General features: G+C 42.0%; 1 protein-coding gene across 1 annotated transcript in view; it reads right to left on the reverse strand.

Annotated features, from left to right (window-relative positions):
- Window positions 1-21988, reverse strand: part of TNNI3K (TNNI3 interacting kinase) — a 391224-nt gene that overhangs the window by 258328 nt on the left and 110908 nt on the right. Inside the window, exons 14-17 of the mRNA XM_077450470.1 lie at window positions 12703-12795; window positions 12558-12615; window positions 10925-11119; window positions 8081-8185 (exon numbers count right to left, since the gene is read on the reverse strand). Of these exons, the coding sequence (XP_077306596.1) occupies window positions 8081-8185; window positions 10925-11119; window positions 12558-12615; window positions 12703-12795 (451 nt within the window). The remainder of the gene's footprint in view (window positions 1-8080; window positions 8186-10924; window positions 11120-12557; window positions 12616-12702; window positions 12796-21988) is intronic.

Consider the following 21988-nt stretch of genomic DNA (forward strand, 5'->3'; position numbering starts at 1 on the left):
GCCCATGAGACTGAGGCTGCACCGTCCCTTCAAAAGAAAAGATAACAAAAGAAATGGGACTTTGTTGCAGCCAATAAGTAACAACGTATATAAAAGAACACGTTTTATTTATAAAAAGAATATATAAAAACCAAATGATAAAAGCTCTAGTCTTTTAACATGCAAAATCGTGCACCCTCACAACATGGGCATTGACAAGGTGCCTTGTCTAGGCACTTTCACAACCATCCCTGATGAAGATTATTTGAAAAGCGAAATGTGTTGGGGGTTTTGTGGCTGAACCAAATTTTGCTTGACAAGTATTGATGTTTCATACGCCCATGTTGTGAGTGTTGGAAAAGCAACAGCAATCTGCTTACATACTGTGACTGGGTATAGGCATTATAGCTATCTATGCCAGCAGGTGGCAATGGAGTATAATGGTGTATTATCTATGGTAAGGTAATCAGAGGAAGTACCATTTTTATTGTGTTGTATGCACTTATTTGTGTTCTCCTTATCTATGTTAATGACATTATACCTTGTTTTGAATGGGATTACAATCAGATCAGTTCACAATCTGAAAGAACATTTTGAAATCAAAGAACTAGGGAACATTAGCTGCTATCTGAGAATCCAAATAGAGAGAGAAGATGGAAGTTATTTTCACAACCAATCTCAAGAAATCTCTGAAATCTTGAAACAATTCCATATGCAAGATGCAAAGGAAGTGAAAACTCCTATGGAACCAGGCTATCAAAAGAGAAATGAAGCAGAAAACTTGCTACCCAACAACGATACGTATCGCAGAGCAATCGGTAAACTGCTATATGTTGCCACTGTGGCAAGGCCAGACATTTGTGGTCCTCAGAAGTGGGCATACTATGCAGGAAAAATGTTGGCTCCCTGTCAGCATGATTGAAACGCAGTAAAAAGATTGATGCAGTACCTCAAGGGAACAATTCAGATGAAGATGGTTAGCAGCAACATCCAATCCAAAACTGGTTGGATATGTGGATGCCGATTGGGCCGGGGACTGTACAGATCCAAATCCACAAGTGGAGTCATCTTCCAGTATGGGGAAGGAACCATAAATTGGTCTAGTCAAAAGCAAGCAACTGTCGCTCTTGTCAAGAAGCGATATGGATTTGTCCACCTTTTGTGGACATCGGAAAAGACATGTCAAAACCAATTCCCCTTTTTTTTAAGACAACCAGCGTTGTATAAAGCTTTCGCAATCACAAAGGATCAATCCTAGGACCAAACACATTGACGTCAAGTATCACCTACTGAGGGACAATCAAGAGCAAGGTGTTATTGACATTCAATACTGCCCATCAGAGGAGATGACTGCTGATACACTCACCAAGCCTTTGTAGAATGAACGTCATAGTTATTTCCAGAAGAAGCTGAATATAATTTAACAAACCACATGCTGTTGAGAAGGGGTGTTGGAAAAGCAACAGCAATCTGGTTACATACTGTGACTGTGTATATGCATTATAACTGTCAATGCCACCAGGTGGCACTATAGTATAATAGTGTTTTATCTATGGTAAGGTAATCAGAGGAAGTACCATCCTTACTGTATTATATGCACTTGTTTGTGTTCTCTTCCTGTTTCTAATGCTGTAAGACATAATCTAACATCCCCCATAAAAGTAAAGCCATTTTCTGTATCCAAGAAGCTTCTAGCGCATGATGAAATACTCAGCATAATAGTGAGGATGCACAATTATGCATGTATAGAGACCAGAGCATTTATCGTTTGATTTTAATATTCTTTGTATGCAAAAAATGTTAGCCCTAGAGGATGTAATTTCTGACGAAATGCGTTGGATCCAATTCCTGACGAGGTCATTGCATAGCATCTGGGATTTTATGTTAACAGCGCTGTTTTTACTTACTTCTTGTGTTCTATACATTTTAATAAATTTGCTTATGATGGTTTTACACTATGCGCGGCGGCTTGGTGTGTTTTCACATGTGCTCATGAACTGGAGTCCCCCGATGCCAGAGTTGTGTGGATTACTGGGATCTACCCATGGAAAACAGACAGTTGATTCTTTCCCTATGTGATTACAAATCACCCCAGCTCTAGTGACTCATTGCCGTATGGTGTTTGGGTCCAGAATTTTCGGTAAGCGTAACCACATTATCTGTGGTGGTGGACATAATCACGGTGGTGGTAGTCACTGTTTATGGATCGATTATCACAAATGGTCATTTATGAGGACTGCTAATATGTAGGGGTACACCTCGGTGGCTCCTTTTGGGACACTTTAACTGATTAATCGGTTTCTGGGACTTGAACCAATCACCTCTCTTCTCAATTTGTACACTTTAAAATTTATTTTATTTGTGTATTTATATTTTAATTGAGCGCAGCAACATTAGAATTTGTTCTTTTATATACATTTTCGTTATTTTTTTGGCTGCAACAAAATCCTATGGGAGACATTTATTTTCTTGTTTGTTTTTATAAAAATACCTGATGATCCTGCCAGAAGTCTAGTTGATAATTTCCTGCATTCTAGTACAGGAAATGGCAGAATCAGCAGGGAAAATAAAGAAAAAAAAATAGATACACTTAAAGAGACCCTGTCACCAAATTTAAAGACCAAGGTAAATACACAGAAAAACTGAGTTTTGCAAATGCTTGCTTGCAGTGTTTACCATTTCCATGAAACATTTGTATTCTCTTGCAATGTGACTTTGAACTTACTAGAAAAATTGATTAGTCAAATCACTAGCAGAGCCTCCCGACTTCCTTGCATGTCATAGTCCTCTCTCCTGGGCAAATTTTTGTTGAAATAATTGGTCTGGTGACCGGGTCTCATTAATGCTTTGAGATCCCTGTGCTATAAGTCAATCGAAAATGTGAACCTATAGGGTAGGATGGGCTTTATGCAAGCTCCTAAGGGTTAGGGAAGCAGCTTTCCAATATCCTGGACCTATTCTTGTACCAACAAATTGCCTCATATTTTATGTTGGTTCACAGAAAATAACAGCCACTGAAAAAAATGAATAAATGACCTAACAGTATACAAATAACCACCAAATACTTTAAATAACAATAAATAAAATAAAAAAACACAGAGAGCTAACAAAAATAAATAAAATAACCTACCCTAAATACAGCCCAAAAATAAATAAATATATAATATAATTATTTAATATTAATATTTTATATATTTATATATATTTTTTTTTTTTTTGTAAGATTCATTGAGGGTAAAATCAATACTTTTGCTGCAAGATTTTTTTTGGGGAAAAATATTTCACTTATGCCTACTGCCCATTAGTGGGCTGTCCCGTCACTTTATGTCCCTTTGACTCACCAATAGAGGCACAGACACCTGGTAGGGTTTTTAACCTTTCTCCTCATATACAAAACAAAATAAACATTGTTGGCTAGAGTTCTGCTTTACATTTTCTAGTACAATCTTTCAGATGCCAGAAAGATCCTCTCATCAGTGGGATGGATTTGAAGGAGATGTATTGTAGGCAGAGGTCCAATGCAAGTCATTATGAGGGTGAATGGAGCTATGCAAGGGAAATGTCATTGGACGGCTCAGGTTTCTGGCTTTCATGTTCCTATAGCTCAACACTCTTCATTGGTTGAAGGGATGGAGTGTGGAAAAAAAGAGATGCGCTACTGACAAATTCACCATCTCCACTTGAGAGTAAGAGTTTAGCTGCCGTTCCATGAAATATAATCAATTATGGCGCAAACACCACCAGTAGCTTAAATAATGATATGAGCTAAACACATAAGTCCCTATAATGGCAGCTTGCTTGGTCTCAGAGCACCTCCTCAGCAGATTAAATATTGTCTGTAATAAAGTAAAATTGACACTCGAGGGCGCTTCTAAGTATAGCAAGTAAGTGTTTATTGTTAAAAACAGTATCTAACTTGCTACACTTAGAAGCGCCCTCTGGTGTCCATTTTAGCCAGTGTTCCATGCAAGACTAAATCTCTTTAATCAGCATTCAAAGGATTGCAACTAAAGTAAGTGGAGTCTTCTAAGGACATTGCTTTACTGGTTTTGTGCAAGTTAAAAACGCAACCAGTCCCTTTTATGGTGTGACTGTGACCTCACTCTTCTAAACCTTATATATGGGACTACAATAGAACGATATTAAATTAAGAACCCTGAAAAATCTAAAAATTATAACTGAATAATTTTATAACACAAATGCACTTTTCTAACCATTGACCAGAAAACAATCCCCATATTATCAATGATGGATATCACTATCTCATAGAAATGATACATAAAATCCCATCTAATATGTCCTTCAAAATCTGTCAACAGTAAAGAGCTCAACATGGAGATCATACATGTAATGTTCCAACTAAATCTATAGTGAAAATTCTGAAGATAAAGCGTCCGCTTTCATTCCATGATTTCAACCTCCTTGAGGACAGGGTCTTTGCAGGCCACGCTGTCGGAGGCAGTGATTGTGGTGGCGTCTAAGCCTGGTAAGAATCCGGGAACTATGTGCCTCATACTGGCCTATCTCTTTGATAAATGTGGATGCTAAGCCCATTACCAAAATCTTGGCGAATCGCCTGAATACAGTTATCATGGCCTTGGTACATTCCGACCGGTCTGGCTTAATGCTAGGTACAGGCACAGATATTAATATCCAACGATTGTTCACTCACATTGATCTGGCGAAGGAGGGGAATTTTGGAGTAGTAGCAGCGTTGGATGCAGAAAAAGCATTCGACTCAGTTGAGTGGGCCTACTTGTGGAACATGATGGAGTGTTTTAGATTTGGACCTAAGTTTATATTTTGGATAAAACTTCTGTATGCCAATCCAAAAGCTAGGGTTCAGGTCAATGGAACCTTCTCTGCCCCCTTTCATTTGAACAGAGGGACGAGGCAGGGTTGTCTGCTCTCTGTGGGCCTCTTCACTCTTGCAATGGAGCCACTGGTAATCCTTCTCCATCAGGACCCCAGGGTGAAGGGAATTCCAGTTGGTCCACTTTAGGAAAAATTGTCCCTATATGCGGATGATGCCCTGTTGTACCTTTCTGATGTGGACCCCTCCTTGGGCTCTGCCCTGGAAATCAAAGACCAGTTTGGTAACTTCTCAGGAATCTGCACTAATTGGGTACAAGTTGATTCTCTTTTCTCTTTATCCCTCAGGTTCTGGGGTGGATACAAGAGAACAAAGTTGTGCTACATATAAATTGTTTAAAAAAGGCAATATAATAATGTCCACATGATATGGTAAAAAAATATTAAAGTAATCTTCTTTAAAAGTTCATTCAGAGCTCCACCAGCTCAAGTGAAAAAGACTCATTGTGTGAATACCACCACCTCTGATCATCAGGGCGATTATCAGCTCTTTTTGACCTTCTATCTCTAGAAAGGTCAAGCGAGAAATAGTCATAGCCATCGGTGAGATGATGTATGCCCCTCTATGGACCTTGGACTGTCTCTCCTCAACTCCAGAACAGCCACGTAAATTCACATGGACTAATGTATAAAGGGAAAGAGATGCTCCAATAGTGTAAAATTGTTTACTAGTTTATTCAAACAATTAAAAGTTACACTTATATCCAAAAGGAGATATATATGCCAACTGTACAGTCTTTCTTGCCACCAAAACAATAAGCCCACGCTTCGGTGATGACTGTAAACGTGCTGTGCTGCGTGCTGATGCCATCGCATTATGAACTTTTAAAGAAGATTGCTTTAATATTTTTTTTTACCATTTCATGTGGAATTTATTCATTATATTGCAATTTTTAAACAATGTATATGTATTGTGACTTAGTTGATTTATATTTGTTTTACTGTGCTGATATCACATGGTTAAGTTGCTGCTTTGCACTGTTATTTTGTTGTTTTACACTGTTATTATGGAGCACTGTATTGGCATTAGAGTGTTTTTTTCTATTTAGATCTGGGGTGGATACTCATACGCCATTGCAGTGGGTAGAGGAGTTCACGTATCTGGGTATAGGGGAAACTGGCCAACTATTTCAAAGATATTACTCCCCTAATGGCTCAAATTGCTAAAGAAGTGCCAGTCTTGAAGGCTCTACCATTGTCACCTGTGTGAGAATGAATTTACTAAAAATGGTCTATCTGCCCAAGTTTTTATATTTTTTCAGGAATACTCTAATCTCTTTCTCTAAGGTAACCTTTACTAAATTATATAGCCTCATTGGGACTTTCATTTGGGCAGGCAAAACTCCAAGATTGGCCAAGCTCCCTCTGTCTCTGGGAGGACCGGCACTGCTGGATTTTCAGCTTTATTCCTGGGCGGCAGTGCTAGTGACTATCCTCTGGTGGTTTAGGAAGCCCAGGCAGAACCCAGCGGTAATGTTGGAGGGGGCAATTTTGGGATATTAAGTGGTTTTGACCAACCTGGTTTACAGAGGGCCTAAGGCTCACCCCTTAGTCACGGCCCCTATGTGTATGACAATTAGAGTGTGGCAGCAGGCTAGGGAGGTATAAAAAAAAAAACTGACTACAGTTTTTCTCCCCATATATCCCTCTGGGGTAATCCGAGGCTTCAGCATCTTTTCTGCAAACTGGAGCCTCAGGTTTGGGCCCCTAAAGGGATTACGTCTCTGAAACATATTTTTAAAAAAAGGTAGGGTTTCCTCCTCAGAGTTGAGAGAAAAATATGCTCTTCCTGCAACTATGTATTTTAGGTACAGTAAGGTCTGATATGCATTACAAGCTCAGCTCCCCGGCCCAGTGGTCCTTCAGCCAGACTTGGTGGACCGTTTGCTGAAGTCCAGAGTTCTGGAGAAGCCCTTGTCTTCTATCTCTGCTTGGTGGTGTTGCACGCTCCTAACTTGACCAAGGCACTTGATAAATGGAAAGTTGACATTCCAGATTTGTCTCAGGAAGACTGGGAAGACTGTGTAGGTACTACCATGATTTCTGCCAAAGACCAATTTATACAATTAAAATTCCTATACAGGGTCTATTACACCTCGCAGAGACTAGCTGCTATTTAGCCTGGTGTTAGCTCCCTTTGTACACATTTCCAGTTCCAGTCCTCCCCTCGCACATTTTTTCACATGGTGTGATCATGCCGTACTATTCAACCTTACTAGGTAGAGGTAATTAATGTTTTAAATAACTTTGTTGATTGGGCCCCAAGACAGGACCCTGCACTAGAACGGTTGGGAAGTATAGAGGATGCTGTAGCTACTAGACACCTGAATTTTTTTCTATTTTATGCTTAAAGGGAAATTCTTATAAGATGGAAACAGCCCATTCCACCAACAGTGGGTACCTGGATAGCTGCAGTGAGGCTTAGCTCCTCACGTTCGTCAGAAGCTCAGTTTTCAAATGTGGGCTTTGTTCATATTTCATATCTGAGGTTTACAACCACTTTAATAAGAATGTCCAACATACATCTATAATAATAATCATTCAATGGGCTAGCTATCAGATAAAGGAAAGGTGACTGCTAAGTCCTGGGGAGGAGAGAGGGCATATTAGCTAATCAGTGGGCTGAGAGATTATAAGCAAACTCTACGCTTTCATTGGATGCAGGGGAAAGGTGGCTCCAGATAAACAGGTACAACATATGTAGGATGATCTGTTTACTTCACTGGGTATATGTTTGGGTTTACAACTACCATACTTTATTAATGAATTTTGCCTTTCAAACTAAATTTTTTTTATATTCATAATGCATAAAATATATCTTTATAATAGCTGTAGTAGCAAAGTGTGTTTATGGTCTGATTTATGGCTCTAAGAAACACGTAATCAGAATTCTTGTTTCAGGTTTCCAAGACAAAGAGTTCAACTTAATTAATCGTTATGGGCAACATGCTCTTGCACAGAAATTGAGTCTTCTCAGCCACCAATTGTCATCAGAGTGCCCAAAATCTGCCCAAAAATATAGACATGGTGGTTGTAGGCCAATAATTCCAGTACTTGGTACGAATTCTTAGATAAGATTTATTGTCTCATTTACCAAATGGTTTGAGGAACTGTCCTTGTTGGCCAAAGGCAACCAAAAACAGAACCTGATTGGTTGCTGTGAAGAAATACAGACAGATCTTATATCAGACAATTGTATACAAAGGCAGACTGTATGGTGTCACAGTACCTGTTGAGGTCCCGGTGAATGATGGGGTAGGTCAGGTTGTGGAGGTACTCCATGCCTTTGGCAACATCCACAGCAATAATGAGCTTTGACTGCAAGTCGAGATTTCTGAAATAAACATTTTTAGAACATTTGTTCATGTCACTTGTGTATCCTGCAAAAAGCTGTAAGGAACCAACAGCACTCTATATCTAAAAAGAATTCTGGGGGAAGGCAGTGGGCAGAGCTTAACCATAATCTAAAACCAAAACTTTGTTAAAACTCCTGTCAGATGTCAAAAAATCTGTTTCCTATTGGAGAGATTTCCCTTCATATCCTCTTCTGTAAACACAACAGGAGATGAGAGGAAATTCCATCTTGGGGGTCTTGTACACAGGCTGACTGAGCATAATTACTGTATTTACTCCACCCGGACAGGCCAGGACCTACAGTGGGAATATTAATTGTTTGATCCCCTGTGGATTTAGTAAGTTTGCCCACTTACAAAGAAATGAAGGGTCTACAATTGTTATCATAGCCATATTTTAAATGATAGAGACAGAATATCAACCAAAAATCCAGAAAAATCACATGATATAAATGCTATAAATTGAGTTACAGTTCAGTGAGTAAAATAAGTATTTGATCCCCGAGCAAAACATGACTTAGTACTTGGTGGATAAAACCCTTGCTTGCAGAGGTAAGATGTTTCTTTTAGTTGGTGACCAGGTGTGCACACATCTCAGGAGGAATTTTGGTCCTCTCTTCTTTACTGATCTTCTCTATGACCCCTTTCACACCACACCGCCCATAGTGTGGGAGGTAAAACGCCGCTATTTTTAGCGGCGTTTTACGGCCGGATTTGCGGCCACTAGCAGGGCGCTTTTACCCCCCGCTAGCGGGAAAGAAAGGGTTAAAACCGCTGGCAATACGCCACAACAGCTGCGTTTTGCCGGCGGTATTACAGTGCTGCCCCATTGATTTCAATGGGGAGCAGTGGTGGAGGAGCGGTAAACACACCGCTCCTTCACCGCTCCAAAGAAGCTGCTGGCAGCACTTTTCCCTGACGTCCTGCCAGTGCACCGCTGTAGTGTGAAAGCCCTCGGGCTTTCACACTACACACAATGGTGCAGCTTTCTTTAGGGCGGATTGCAGGCGCTATTTCTAACGCTATAGCGCCTGCAAAACGCCCTGGTGTGAAAGGGGTCTAAATCCTTAAGGTTTCTTGGCTATCGCTTGGCAACTCGAAATTTCAGCTTCCTCCATACATTTTCCATAGGATTAAGACATGGAGACTGGCTAGACCACTCCATGACATTAATGTACTTCCTCTTAAGCCACTCCTTGCCTTAGACGAAAGTAGACTCTGGACTGCCGCACTCTTCAGAAAAACCACCTTACTTTATTAAAAAATCACATCAAAACCCAGCAAACACAGCAGACAAAAAAACGGACGTTTCGCACTAGCAGTAGTGCTTAATCCGTTGCTATCGGCAATTGCCAGCACCTGTGGCCTCCGGGCTGAGAGAACAGTTCACTATCTGCATGTGTGCTCCTGGAGCAGTGAGACTCTCTTTTCTCTGCACTACAATTTCTCCACTCCTTGCCTTGACGGAATGTTTTGGGTCATTGTCATGCTGCAAGACCCATCCACAATCTCATGTGCCTTCTTGAGGAGGGGACCTTGTGGGCGCAGCAGAACTTCAATCCATGGCGGCATATTGTGTTACCAATGGTTTGTTTGGCGACTGTGGTCCTAACTGCCTGAGATCATTCACAAGCTGCTCCCGTGTAGTACTAGGCTGATCATGATGTATCTGTCTGTAATTCTCAGCATTGAGGACACCATCGATAGGCCAATGTTGAGCATGGTAGAGACAGTGGCCGGTCAAGGAAACTTACTGCAGTAGATGAAAGACACATCATTCTCACTTCTTCGACATCAGAAGATGTCCAGCAGTGCCATCAGCACAGAACTTGTGAAAACCAGAGGGGCCCAGGTACACCCACCTACTGTCCAGGGGTGTCTGGCCAGAAGTGGTCTTCATCAGTCAAAATTTAAAATATTTGGCTGTAGCAGGAGGCAGTTTCTTGGTGAAGGGCTGGAGAGCGGTGCAATAATGAGTGTCTGCAGACAACAGTGATGCATGGTGGAGGTTCCTTGCAAGTTTGGGGCTGTATTTCTGCAAATGGAGTTAGAGATTTGGTCAGGATCAATGGTGTCCTCAACGCTGAGAAATACAGGAAGATATTTATCCATCGTGCCATACCATCAGGGAGGTGTGTGATTGGCCACAAATTTTATTGTGCAGCAGTCAACAACCCCAAACATACAGCCAATGCCAATAAGAACTATCTTCAGCATGAAGAAGAACAAGTGGTCCTGGAAGTGATAGTTTGGCCCCCACAGAGCCCTCAGCATCATGGAGTCTGTCTGGGATTACATGAAGAGACAGAAGGATTTGAGACAGCTGACATCCACAGAAGATCTTTGGTTAGTTCTCCAAGATGTTTGGAACAACCTACCTGCCGAGTTCCTTCAAAAACCACATGTAAGTGTACTTAGAAGAATTGATGCTAATTTGAAGGCAAAGGGTGGTCACCCCAATATTGATTTGATTAGGATTTCTCTTCTGTTCATTTACTTTTTACTTTACATTTTGTTAATTGATAATAAATAAACTATTAACACTTCTATTTCTGAAAGCATTCTTCATTTACAGTATTTTTACACACCTCCCTAAAACGTTTTCACAGAACTTTATATTGTGTATAAAATGTTACTACAAACTATCTTTTTTCCTTATGCAAAAGTCTTCTTCATCCACAATTCCAGCAAATTATATTTTTCTCCTGATAATAAATTACCTTTTTTGCTCATGAAGAAGAGAAAAGAGCGAGCCTCCTGAGACGTACTGAGTCACAATAGCAAACTGACTGGGGTCATCCAAGCAGGCGCCAACAAAGTGGATGACACAAGGGTGGTTGAGCCGACAGAGAATGGAGACCTCTCGGCAGAACATGTCCACATCGGATTTGGAACAGAAAGTGTTGGCTCTGTATCTGACAGGTCAAAAATAATAGAATTGTGTTGGTTTAGTAAAGAACAAAACAATATACAATATACAAATCAATGATACAACAATTAAAAAAAAACAACAAATAAAAATATTTCAGACTGAAATAATATTTTAGGCACATTTTCCTCCTCTACCATTCCCCCTGCATTGCTCCTCCTCTTCTCCACCTTCAGCATCCCCTCTATATTGCTCTTCATCTTCACCTCCAGCATCCCTCCTATGTTGCTGGTCTTCTTCACCTCCAGCATCCCTCCTGTTTTGCTGTTCTTCTTCACCTCTAGTACCAACCTGTAGTTCACTACTTTTCCTTCCTTGGACCACTTTTGGTAGGTCCTGACCACTGCAGACGGGGAATATTCCACAAGAGCTGCAGTTTTGGAGTTGGATTGACCCAGTTGTCTATACATTATTTTTTGGCCCTTGCCAAAGTCATTTAAATCCTTATGCTTGCCACCTCACTCCCAGTGACAGAATGGGGTCCCACCAAGCATTAGAGCAGACCTCATGCGTGCTTACAATGAACTCATTCTCTCTGCCGTACGATGCAGCTAGGTACATGTGGTCTCCATATCAGGGGTTTGTCCCAGTAACCTTAGGGAAACCAACTGGTAGAGAGGGAGCTAGATCACCAACCTCCTTGCTACGGTAAAATCCTGTCACCTTCCCCCAGGTGCCACTCTTCATGAACAGCTGCTATACACTTCCCATCAGTTCTTGGTTACCCAGTAACACCTACTCTCTTGCTCCAACTCTTCTGCCTAATCAACCCTTTGTAGCGGCCTTGCTTCATACCCCATGTGGGCTTTACAGGCCCTGTTCTTCTGCTTCACCATGCATCCCCTTTTAGTAACTTCAGATCAGGTTTAAGAACAGTTCAAGAACTTTATTAAAGAAATCAATGGCAACGGCAATACAAGTGAAATTCATGTTCCAACCCCAACTGGCTAAGTTTTGGCTGCCAAGGCATGCCTTAAAAAGGTCTAAGTACATAATTGCTGTCCTCCAAAGATGGCAGATCCCAATGAAACTTTGGTATCTTGTCTGACTATATGACACTGTAGCCCTTCCCCAGCATCCCATGTGCAGGCGCTCTCTGGACCCGGCCATGCCCCTATTTATATATGCACCAGGAAGGAAAGTAGGACCCAAAAAAGCTGGGAAGAGTCTAGACACAATTAACCCCTTTCCAGTCTGGACAGGCCAACTAACTTAACTACACACAAAATCCTCCTTGTAGGCAACTGCCTACATGTAAACCAAAATGTGATCATAGTAGATTCCTGCACTTACATCATTTTAGGGAGACCAATAGCACTGAAGTGTACAAATAACATATATACAATATAAAACAAATATTATAAAAAGGCAGTTTTGTATTCTGTGCACCCAAAAGCAAATTTGAATGAAATTGAAGATTTTACCTTTTCACGGCCACAATTTTATTACGGCATCTTCCTTTGTATACTTTCCCAAATGACCCTGTAAGATATCAAAGAAAGGGTCACAGCTTTGATTATAAATAATTAAGAGTACTTCACAGTCTGTGACTCACGACTAATCTCACACCTGATCCAATTATTTCATGAAATTCAATTTCAGACATCTGGAGGTGAAAGTGTGAGGGCAGGTTGGCACGCAGCATCAGTACATCTGCTTTTTCTGAAATAATAAAAAAATATATAAAGAATCAAAAACAATGATCAATTATGTGCTGTAATATTCTTTGTATTTGCTGCATCCTGGTAAAACCTTGATCACCTCACCTTGTGTATATCACAAAACAATATTTGTTTATGCAATAAAAGTTCTGCTCCAGGGCAAACCTTTTCAGCAGTGGCTATAATACACGGCTGCCAGATGCCACATGTCTCTGATCCTGTATGGCAGCCTGGCTATTGTCATGTTGGCCTTAATAAATGTTGTTTTGGCAGCATGAAGCATGGGGGAGCATCAAAATAAGTTTACTGTCACTCCCATGACTACCACAGCGTAAATCCCGGCACACACTTTTATAAGTGCTTGTGTAGATTAATTACTTGGAGCTTACACAGGGCTAAGTACTCACATCCCATTACTGGCTGACTGCCTAGGTGGCCGATTGTCAAGCATCAAGAGCTGTAATGTGGGAGGAAGGGGAGCGAGTAACATGCTCCCTATACTGAGAAGAACCCCATATTATCTCAGGGCACGACAAAGTCCCAGGTGCTAGGTCGTCATGGGGATCAGAAACCGCTTTCCTGGTGCCTGGGCTTCTGGGTGCCTTTGCTTCTGCCAGCCCGCTCACCACCAGCACCAGGCATGAGCAACTCCCATTGCCTGATGCCCTAGACTTGCAGTTCAGGGCAGCAGGAAGCTGATCCAGCTCCAACATCCAAAAAACAAAACGAAAAAAAACCTCCAGCTCTGCTGCTCACCCACAGCATTAGCACCCCTGTGCACCCTTCATCCCCTCCTCCAGTAGACCCACCACACAGAAAGGCTTCCTCACACTCCCCTCTATCTTGGCACCAGCCAATCCATGAGCATTGTGGCTCACCTCCTTCCTCCCACCAGTTCCCGCACGCGGAGCTGGATACAAGCAGGGAGGCAAGCAGAGTCCAGTCCACACAGCATAACACACACACATCAAAAACCTCAACCCCAACAAGTGAGAAAGCCGTCCCGCCGAGAAGCATGCCTGGCGCCAGTCCCCTCCATGTGTAAATTCAAGATCTGCCATCTCTGTCATCGAAAATAAAGTCCTTTTAGTCAACAACAAAAAACAGATAAAAAATAAACTCAGCGTTTGTTTGAGGAGAGACCCTGGAGGTGTACACAGGTCGAATAAATGTGATTAATAACATCTCTCAATAAGAGGGACGAAGTCCATAGCAACAGTCTCTAAGATGAAGAGGGAGAGGAATCCATGTACCAGCACTAAGGGCATCCAGTGTCTGCAATGCAACAAAGGAAAAGAAACACAGGGCCTCTAACTGCAGTATTGGTAAACCATTTAATAAGTCAAAAGTAAAACTACTCACAAAGGGAGCATAAACACAAGCATGATAGTAATCCTGCAGGAAAATCCGGAGGTGTTTTTTCTCCTAAACGTCTGTGTCTCTGAAGTGCAGCAGACAACTCGTGCAGGTGGATTCCAGCATTTGCAGCCTATGAGAACAGCAGGGAACACAGGGGCGAGTGGAGATGATGTCCCTTCCGGGGTCCAGGGTGAGAGGAGGTGGCTTCACGTTCAAAGCATGCTTTCTCCTTCCTCAGGTGAATGCTGGAATCCACCTGCACGAGCTGTCAGCTGCACTTCAGAGACATGGATATTTAGGAGAAAAACCACCTCCGGATTTCGTTGCAGGATTACTATCATGCAGGGGCAGACTGACAACTCATGGGGCTCCCGGGCAATAGGAGAAGATTATGGGGCCCCCGGGCAATAGGAGATTATGGGGCCACACAGTATACACACACACATACATATAGTATACACACACAGACACACAATATACACACACAGTATACACACAGAATACACATACACACACTGAAAAGGTACTGGAGAGGCGGGGCAGCTATAATCTTGGGATTTTTAAAAAGCACAGATTTTTACATACTGTCCCTGGTTTTATTGAGGCTGGCAACCCTAATGGGGCCCCTTAGTGGCATAGGGCCCTCGGGCAGTGCCCGAGTACCCGAATGGTCAGCCTACCCCTGCTATCATGCTTGTGTTTATACTCCCTTGAGTAGTTTTACTTTTGACTTATTAAATGGTTTACCAATACTGCACTTAGAGGCGCTGTGTTTCTTTTCCTTAATCAAAAAAAAACAAAAAACCTGGCTCCTAAGGCCCGTACACACGATACGAAAATCGGATGCTAAAATTTGTACGACGAGCTGTCTGCCAATTTTCGGATCGTTAGTACGGTGCTTTTGACAGCTGATTTTGCTTTTTCGTCAGCCAAAAAGCTGGATGTACAGACTACAAAATTTTTGTTGGATGTGAGCTCAATGTCTGCTTTCCATTTCATTAGTACGGTTTGAAAAAAATTGTAAGAGCAAGACTACACATGCTCAGAAACGAAAGAATACATACAAAACTATTCAACACATTACGTCACTTCTGACGTTGTATTCTGTCATACGAAAAATGTTCATATTGTAAGTAACCTCTTCACTTTCGACATGGGACTAGCATGCCACAAAAAAAAAGGACGTTTGGTCGTCCAAAAATCTAAGCGTGTGTACGAGGCTTTAGATTCAAAACAAATTTGTCAGGCTCTGTTTTATCTTGGTTACCAGCAGCTGAATGGAGGTATGCTGGAGTGAAGGGAAGGGAAGTATATGGATCAGGGAGAGTGGGAGTTTGGTCAAAACATTTTGTTTTTATCAGTTCTAGATAAGCTCTAACAATGGTCATAGATGAATGATGGATTGATATCAGCTGGGCAGATTTAGGCCTCTTGTACACAGGAGTTTTTTACGGATCTAAAATGAGATGCATTGTTGTCTATGAGACATTGCATACAGAGTAAAGATCTGTAATACAGCCTTAAGTACAGAGCAGTAAAACAAAAATAGCAAATGTTACATTTAAGTGCAGCCATTTACTTGCATACGTGTGCTAACGCATCTGAAAGCATGTTTACGTGATTATAAATGACTATATATCAGTACTGGCAATGAAGAAGAATTTTACTCGGCTATAAGCTTACACACCTTTATTTGCCTATACTCAACATTACTCAAATCTTTACAAATGAGTATAATATTCCACACCACGGTGATATAATGCCAGAGCCACAACCAGATCCCACGAATGTGGGAAAAGTAAGTATATAGTAGGGGAAGAGGGGGGTGAAAGTGGCGCTGCCTAATCTAAATGTGTATTAAAAACTGAATTTCTGTAAATAAATTGAGTATAATTGAATAAATAAATAAAAATCGCCTACTGTCTCTTTAAGTTGCAAACCACATCTATAAACGCACAAATAAATATTATTGATTACAAACATAAATCACTTAACAAATTAAAGTGCTCAATGTTCTAATAGTGCAAAGGAAATTAGTCCATATGGTAAAAAAGTGTTCAATAGAGAATCAAAAATCTCCACAAACAAAGTTCATAAATTCACATACTGTAAGTGATAACATTCAAAAGTTGACTTGTGCTTGAGTGGATCATATCATGGGTGAAAATGAATTAAAAAGTCCATGCGTGCTCCCACTTCAGGTCCACACTCACCAGAAAGATGTACCCCTGCAGGGGTAAACAACATCGCAATGGAGTCAACTCTGTATCCGGTATTTTTCTCCTCCTCATCGACAGAAAAAACAGTCAGTGGGTGCACTATTACAGGGGTGACCTGCCCATTAAGGGCGTATGGGTGCCACCCCTCCCTGTCCATCGCAGCCTCCCCTATCCATGGATTCCAATGCGGAGCAGCTGTTTTTTTTTAAAGCACCGATTAGAGCTAGAGGCTCTAATAGGCTTCAATATAGAGTGGACTCTGGTCGCAAGGAGTGCGCTCCGAGCCCACCCAGGTGGGTTACAGCAGCCAATCAACATTGGCTGTTGTAACACTGATCCTCCTCCTGGCCAATCAGGAAATGGGTTTTGACACTGGTCACCGGATTGGCTGAAAGGACAGGCAATCCTATTGGATGCCTAGTAGTAGGAGGGAGGAGCTGCACGGCGGAAGCCGCCGTGATGCAGAGAGGACTCAGGAGCTGCTGCCTGCCGCCCATAGGAGCCTGCAACCCGCAGGAGCCTGCAACCCACCCATAGGGGCCTGCAACCTGGCCGATGCCTTCCGCCTGTAGGAGCCTGCCCGCCAGCAACCAATGAGGTAAGTGCCATGGTAGGGGGGAGGGGTGCCGCCAGCCGGCCGACCAACGGGGGGTTGTTTGCCCCCCCCCATAAAAAAAAACACCAGCCACCACTGCACTATGATGAGGGGCTCCCGCCATCCCTGTTGGACTTCATACTATGGTAAATACAAGAGCTGGAGCTGGAACACACACAGCCCTAACTCCAATCACTTCTCTTTTGGCCCCTTCCACACAAGCATCATATGTTCTGGAGTAGACTAGACATCAGTAAACTATGATGCCCGTATGCAAGGGGCCCTAGTGACAGAGGGCAAGACAAAGCGCAGGAAGGCAGGAAGCCAGTGTTTGGGGTCAGGGAGTCAGTCAGTCAGCCAAGCACTGTAACAGAATAACAAAACAAAGAAGGACATTGTAGCAAAGTCAGGGAAGGCCAGTTGGCCAATAAAGAAATGGTGGAAAAAGGACTCTTATGCTGGCCATATGCAAAGCAATTTTCAGACAATTTCAACCACTTCCAACCAGCCTTAGATTGCAACATAACATAATTGTTCTGTGCAACCTAACAGAGAGGCCCAGAGTATTACCAAAGGCATGACAGGGGTTAATGGGGGCTTGGTTACAGGGAGTTAAGCGAAGAGGGAGTGTTAAGGAAGCAGGGCTGTGCAGTGGTTTATGCAAAATAGAGTGGAGCTGGGGGGAGGAAGTGACCCGGAAAAGGAAGGGAAGGTCACATTCATGAGGGAGAGATGGTGAGCAACTTCCCATCCGCCCACCCTTCAATTTTGATGGGCATTGTGTGTTTGTTTTGAGGGGTCTTGAGTGGCTAAGGGGGTTGGTTGTGGCATTTGGCAGGGTGCAAGGTGCTTTTAGGTCATATGGGCACATCAAAAGGTATGGTGTAGGGACCCGTTTGAGGTACGGCTCCCAGTTGGTATATGGGTACCTGCTAGTTGTCTCTATCTAGCATTATGTAGCACAATTATTATACATCCAGTCGGCTGTTTTCCGCCTATGGATGGAGCACTTAAATCCCGTCTCTTCCTTTCCCATATTTACACTTGAGAAAGGAGCGAACATGTGCCTTATGGACTTCGCGCATGCTCTGAAACGCTTTGTGGTCCCTCTGACAGTGCTGACGTCACACGCTGTTTCCACGAACTGTTCGCTACCTCTCCCCTATAGGACACAGCCAGCTTCCCCTCCGGCTCCTTGCAGCTCACGTAGCCTGGACTTGGTACCTGCTGGAAACATGCCTTTGACATTGGCCACATCCCTAAGATATCGCCCTTCCTTATGAGTATACCTGTACTTACTGAAATGTAAATGTTTATTACTTTTTGTATTACCGATTAAAACACTTCACTCAGAGGCGCTTTTCTGTCTTGCTTTTCCATGTTATTCCCGCGTTGGCTTCAAGCCAGAGAAGAGCTGCCCTTTGTGCTTGTGATCCCATCATCCTGATCCATCTCCCCGGATCCATTACTCAGCACCTTTTACCATTGATTGGACGTTTCTTATAATCACTTGTGGACTTTTTAATAGATTTTTCATTTTTATTTGCCTTTTAATTATATTGATTTGATCCATTATATCAGTGTTCTGAGCGCTAGCATTTGTATTTTTTTTGCTAGTTGTCTCTGTGTCTGTGGTTTCGCAACTGGAGGCCTGAGAAGCGACTAACAGGTACAGTTCTAGTTTTATACCTAGTGGGACCTTGTGCTCCATTTTAGTGGGAAAAAAAATGGATGTTATGTTTAAAAAGGTTATTATGTTAATTATTATGGTAATTATTTGATATTTATAGTTGGTTAATAAAATGGCTGCTATGGCCAATTTACTCCATTTCAGTGTTGTGTGGTCATTAGATGGAATGGTGAGGTTATTGGTATAGAGGGTAACAAGACATAGCTAATACCAAAGTCAAGTATCTATCGAAAACATGTATAAATCAAATCTTGTATAGTAGAAGTCCTTCATTTCTTCAGTTGGGTGTGTTTGGGCTCCGTTCATAAAAACTACCTAGCAACTCACTGCATAGCACCTCCATTAGTATATTACTACAATACAAAGGTGTGAATGTGGTCTTTAGATATAACCCGTGCACACATCCTAGAGACTGACCTTTATTGTGCATTCACACCTCTGCATTTTAACACAGGCTTGGAGCGCATTTAAAAGGCATGATAAGCTCAGTGACAATCTGCTTAGTGGAACTGTTCTCATCTTCACCCTTTTGAAAGGTGAAAAATGATTATAACCTTTTTTGTTACATTTAAAGCATTAGTAACTAGCATAAAATACATGTTAAAGGTTAGAAAATGAATGTAACCCACATGCAGTTTTGTGGGGGTAAGAAATTACATTATCAACACTTTGGATGTTAGTTACTTTAAAAACAAAATGCATTTCAGCACATGCTAAACGCATTAGGGTGGAACTTTAGTCAGAAAACGAAGTCCTGATAGATTAGTTCATGCTGGCCCCTTTTGTAGGCATAGGTATGTAAAACATTAGAAATAAGTGCCTATATCGATTAACCACTTACAGACCCCCTTAATGACCAGGCCATTTTTTGCAATACGGCACTGCGTCACTTTAACTGACAATTGCGTGGTCATTGCGACGCTGTACAAAATTGATGTCCTTTTTTTCCCCACAGAAAGAGCTTTATTTTGGTGGTATTTGATCCCCTCTGCGGTTTTTATTTTGTGCGCTATAAACAAAAAAAGAGCGACAATTTTGAAAAAAAACATTTTTTTTTTTTACTTTTTCTTTTTTAAACTTCAAAATGTTCCTTTATTGAGACAAAGAAAATTCAAGTCATAATATTTTTACCTTTTGCTATAATAAATATTCCCAAATAAAAAAATAAAAATAAATAAATTCTTCATCAGTTTAGGCTGATATGTATTGTTCTACATATTTTTGGTAAAAGAAAAAAAAAAGGAAAAAAATCGCAATAAGTGTATATTGATTGGTTTGCGCAAAAGTTAGAGCGTCTACAAAATAGGGGATAGATTTATGGCATTTTTATTATTCTTATTTTTTTAGTAGTAATGGCGGCGATCTGCATATTTTTATTGGGACTGCGAATTTATGGCGGACACATCGGTTACTTTTGACACATCTTTGGGACCACTGACAATTATACAGTGATCAGTGCTATAAAAACTGATTACTGTGTAAATGTCCTTGGCATGGAAGGGGTTAACACCAGGGGGTGATCAAGGGGTTAAATGTGTTCCCTATGTGTGTGTTCTAACTGTGGGAGGTGGGACTGACTATAGGAGATGAGAGATCGTGCCAGTCACGAGCATCGGCACCCCTGCAGTGCAGTGGGCGTGCCTGCTATCCGGCTTAAAGGAGCCGGCGTACATCTACGAAGGCTCGCGGGACCATACTGACCTGTCGTAGTATAATGATGGCGGCTGGTCGGCAAGTGGTTAAGGACGTGACTGCTTTGGGCTTCAACAAAATGGGGGGCCTCCAGCAAGAAGATACCGGAGCAATGCTTCAACTACTTCAACTAAATGCTCCTATTTTTCTATTTGGATCAGTAAGTGTTTTGTTACATGGGGAAGACCTCAGAGGGCTTCAGAAACATGCTCCTTTTTTATGCCCATGTGTATCAAGTCCTGGATTCCAGATGTCATTTTCCAGTGTATGATGACTATCTGCCACACAGGCACTTGGGGAATATAGTCCCGCGTTTTATAAAAGCAGCATTACAAAGCTGTGATATTCCCTAATTTGTAGCTGATATATTATAACCTTCTGTAACCAATTCCACTATATTCTAAATTCTGAACATAAATCTGTGAAATATGTGAAATACGGATATTAGTAGACGTCTTCCAGACTGGAACTATGCCCACATGAAATCCCCCAACATGTTTTCCAGCTATTTACCTTGCAACGCATCTGTCACTGTTACAGATCACTCCTAATGACAATCTGCTTGGAATAAGCCAATGTAATATTTATGTCTGTGTGGCATATTAACGATAGTGAAGTATGAAGAGCATTAATTAGATGTATAGTTTGGAGAGAGTCTCCCTTGAATAGGGCTGGAGATAGGAAAGCTTGTACAGTATGTTAGATGAAAATAATGCTAATAACGGTAATAAGTCAATGGACAAGTCAATACGTCAATGGACAATGGAACAGAACAGAGACTTTTGCGGGGAGAAGGGGGCTATAGGACAGGCGGAGCCATCTGTGATATCAGGGGGGCCATGTGAGAGGAGGAATCATCTGTGGGTAAAAGGGGATTAATAGGAAGGGAGGGGCCAACTGAGAGTCATGGAAGAGCTACAGAAAGGGACTGACCATCTAGGACAGGGATATGCAATTAGTGGACCTCCAGCTGTTGCAGAACTACAAGTCCCATAAGGCATAGCAAGACTCTGAAAGCCACAAGCATGACACCCAGAGGCAGAGGCCTCCAGCTTTTGCAAAACCTCCAGACCTCCAGCTGTTGCAAAACTACAAGTCCCATCATGCCTCTGCCCCTGGGTGTCATGCTTGTGGCTTTCAGAGTCTTGCTATGCCTTATGGGACTTGTAGTTTTGCAACAGTTGGAGGTCCGTTAATTGCATATCCCTGATCTAGGGGAAGGGTATCACAGAAAGAGAGGACTATATGAGGATAGTTGAAAGTAACAGGAAAAGTGGGCCATCAGGCCATCTAGGGGTAGAGGGAAGCCACAGGAAGAGTGCGGTCATGAGGAGGTAGTGGAGAAAACACCAAGGAGGGTGAGAGGGGAGGCCCCAGGGTCCATATGGGGGTAAAGGAAAGTCCCCGAATGACTGTGCTATCTGAGTAAAGAAGGGAGTAAAAATAAGAGAGCGGCCATCTGGGGCAGGGATGGAGGCATAGAAATAGAGGAGTCATCTTGGGGTAGTGTTGGGAGGGGGAGCAGAGGAAAAAGAGGGTCATCTTGGAATAGGAGGGAGCTGCAGGAAGAGAAAAGGGACATCATGACATTTAAGAGTAGAGGAAAGCCACAGAAGTGTGGCCATCAGGAGGTAGTGGA

The sequence above is a fragment of the Lithobates pipiens genome, unplaced genomic scaffold (assembly GCF_037356315.1).
Source record: "Lithobates pipiens isolate NorthernLeopardFrog02 unplaced genomic scaffold, aLitPip1_a1.2 Scaffold_23, whole genome shotgun sequence".
Lineage (NCBI taxonomy): Eukaryota > Metazoa > Chordata > Amphibia > Anura > Ranidae > Lithobates > Lithobates pipiens.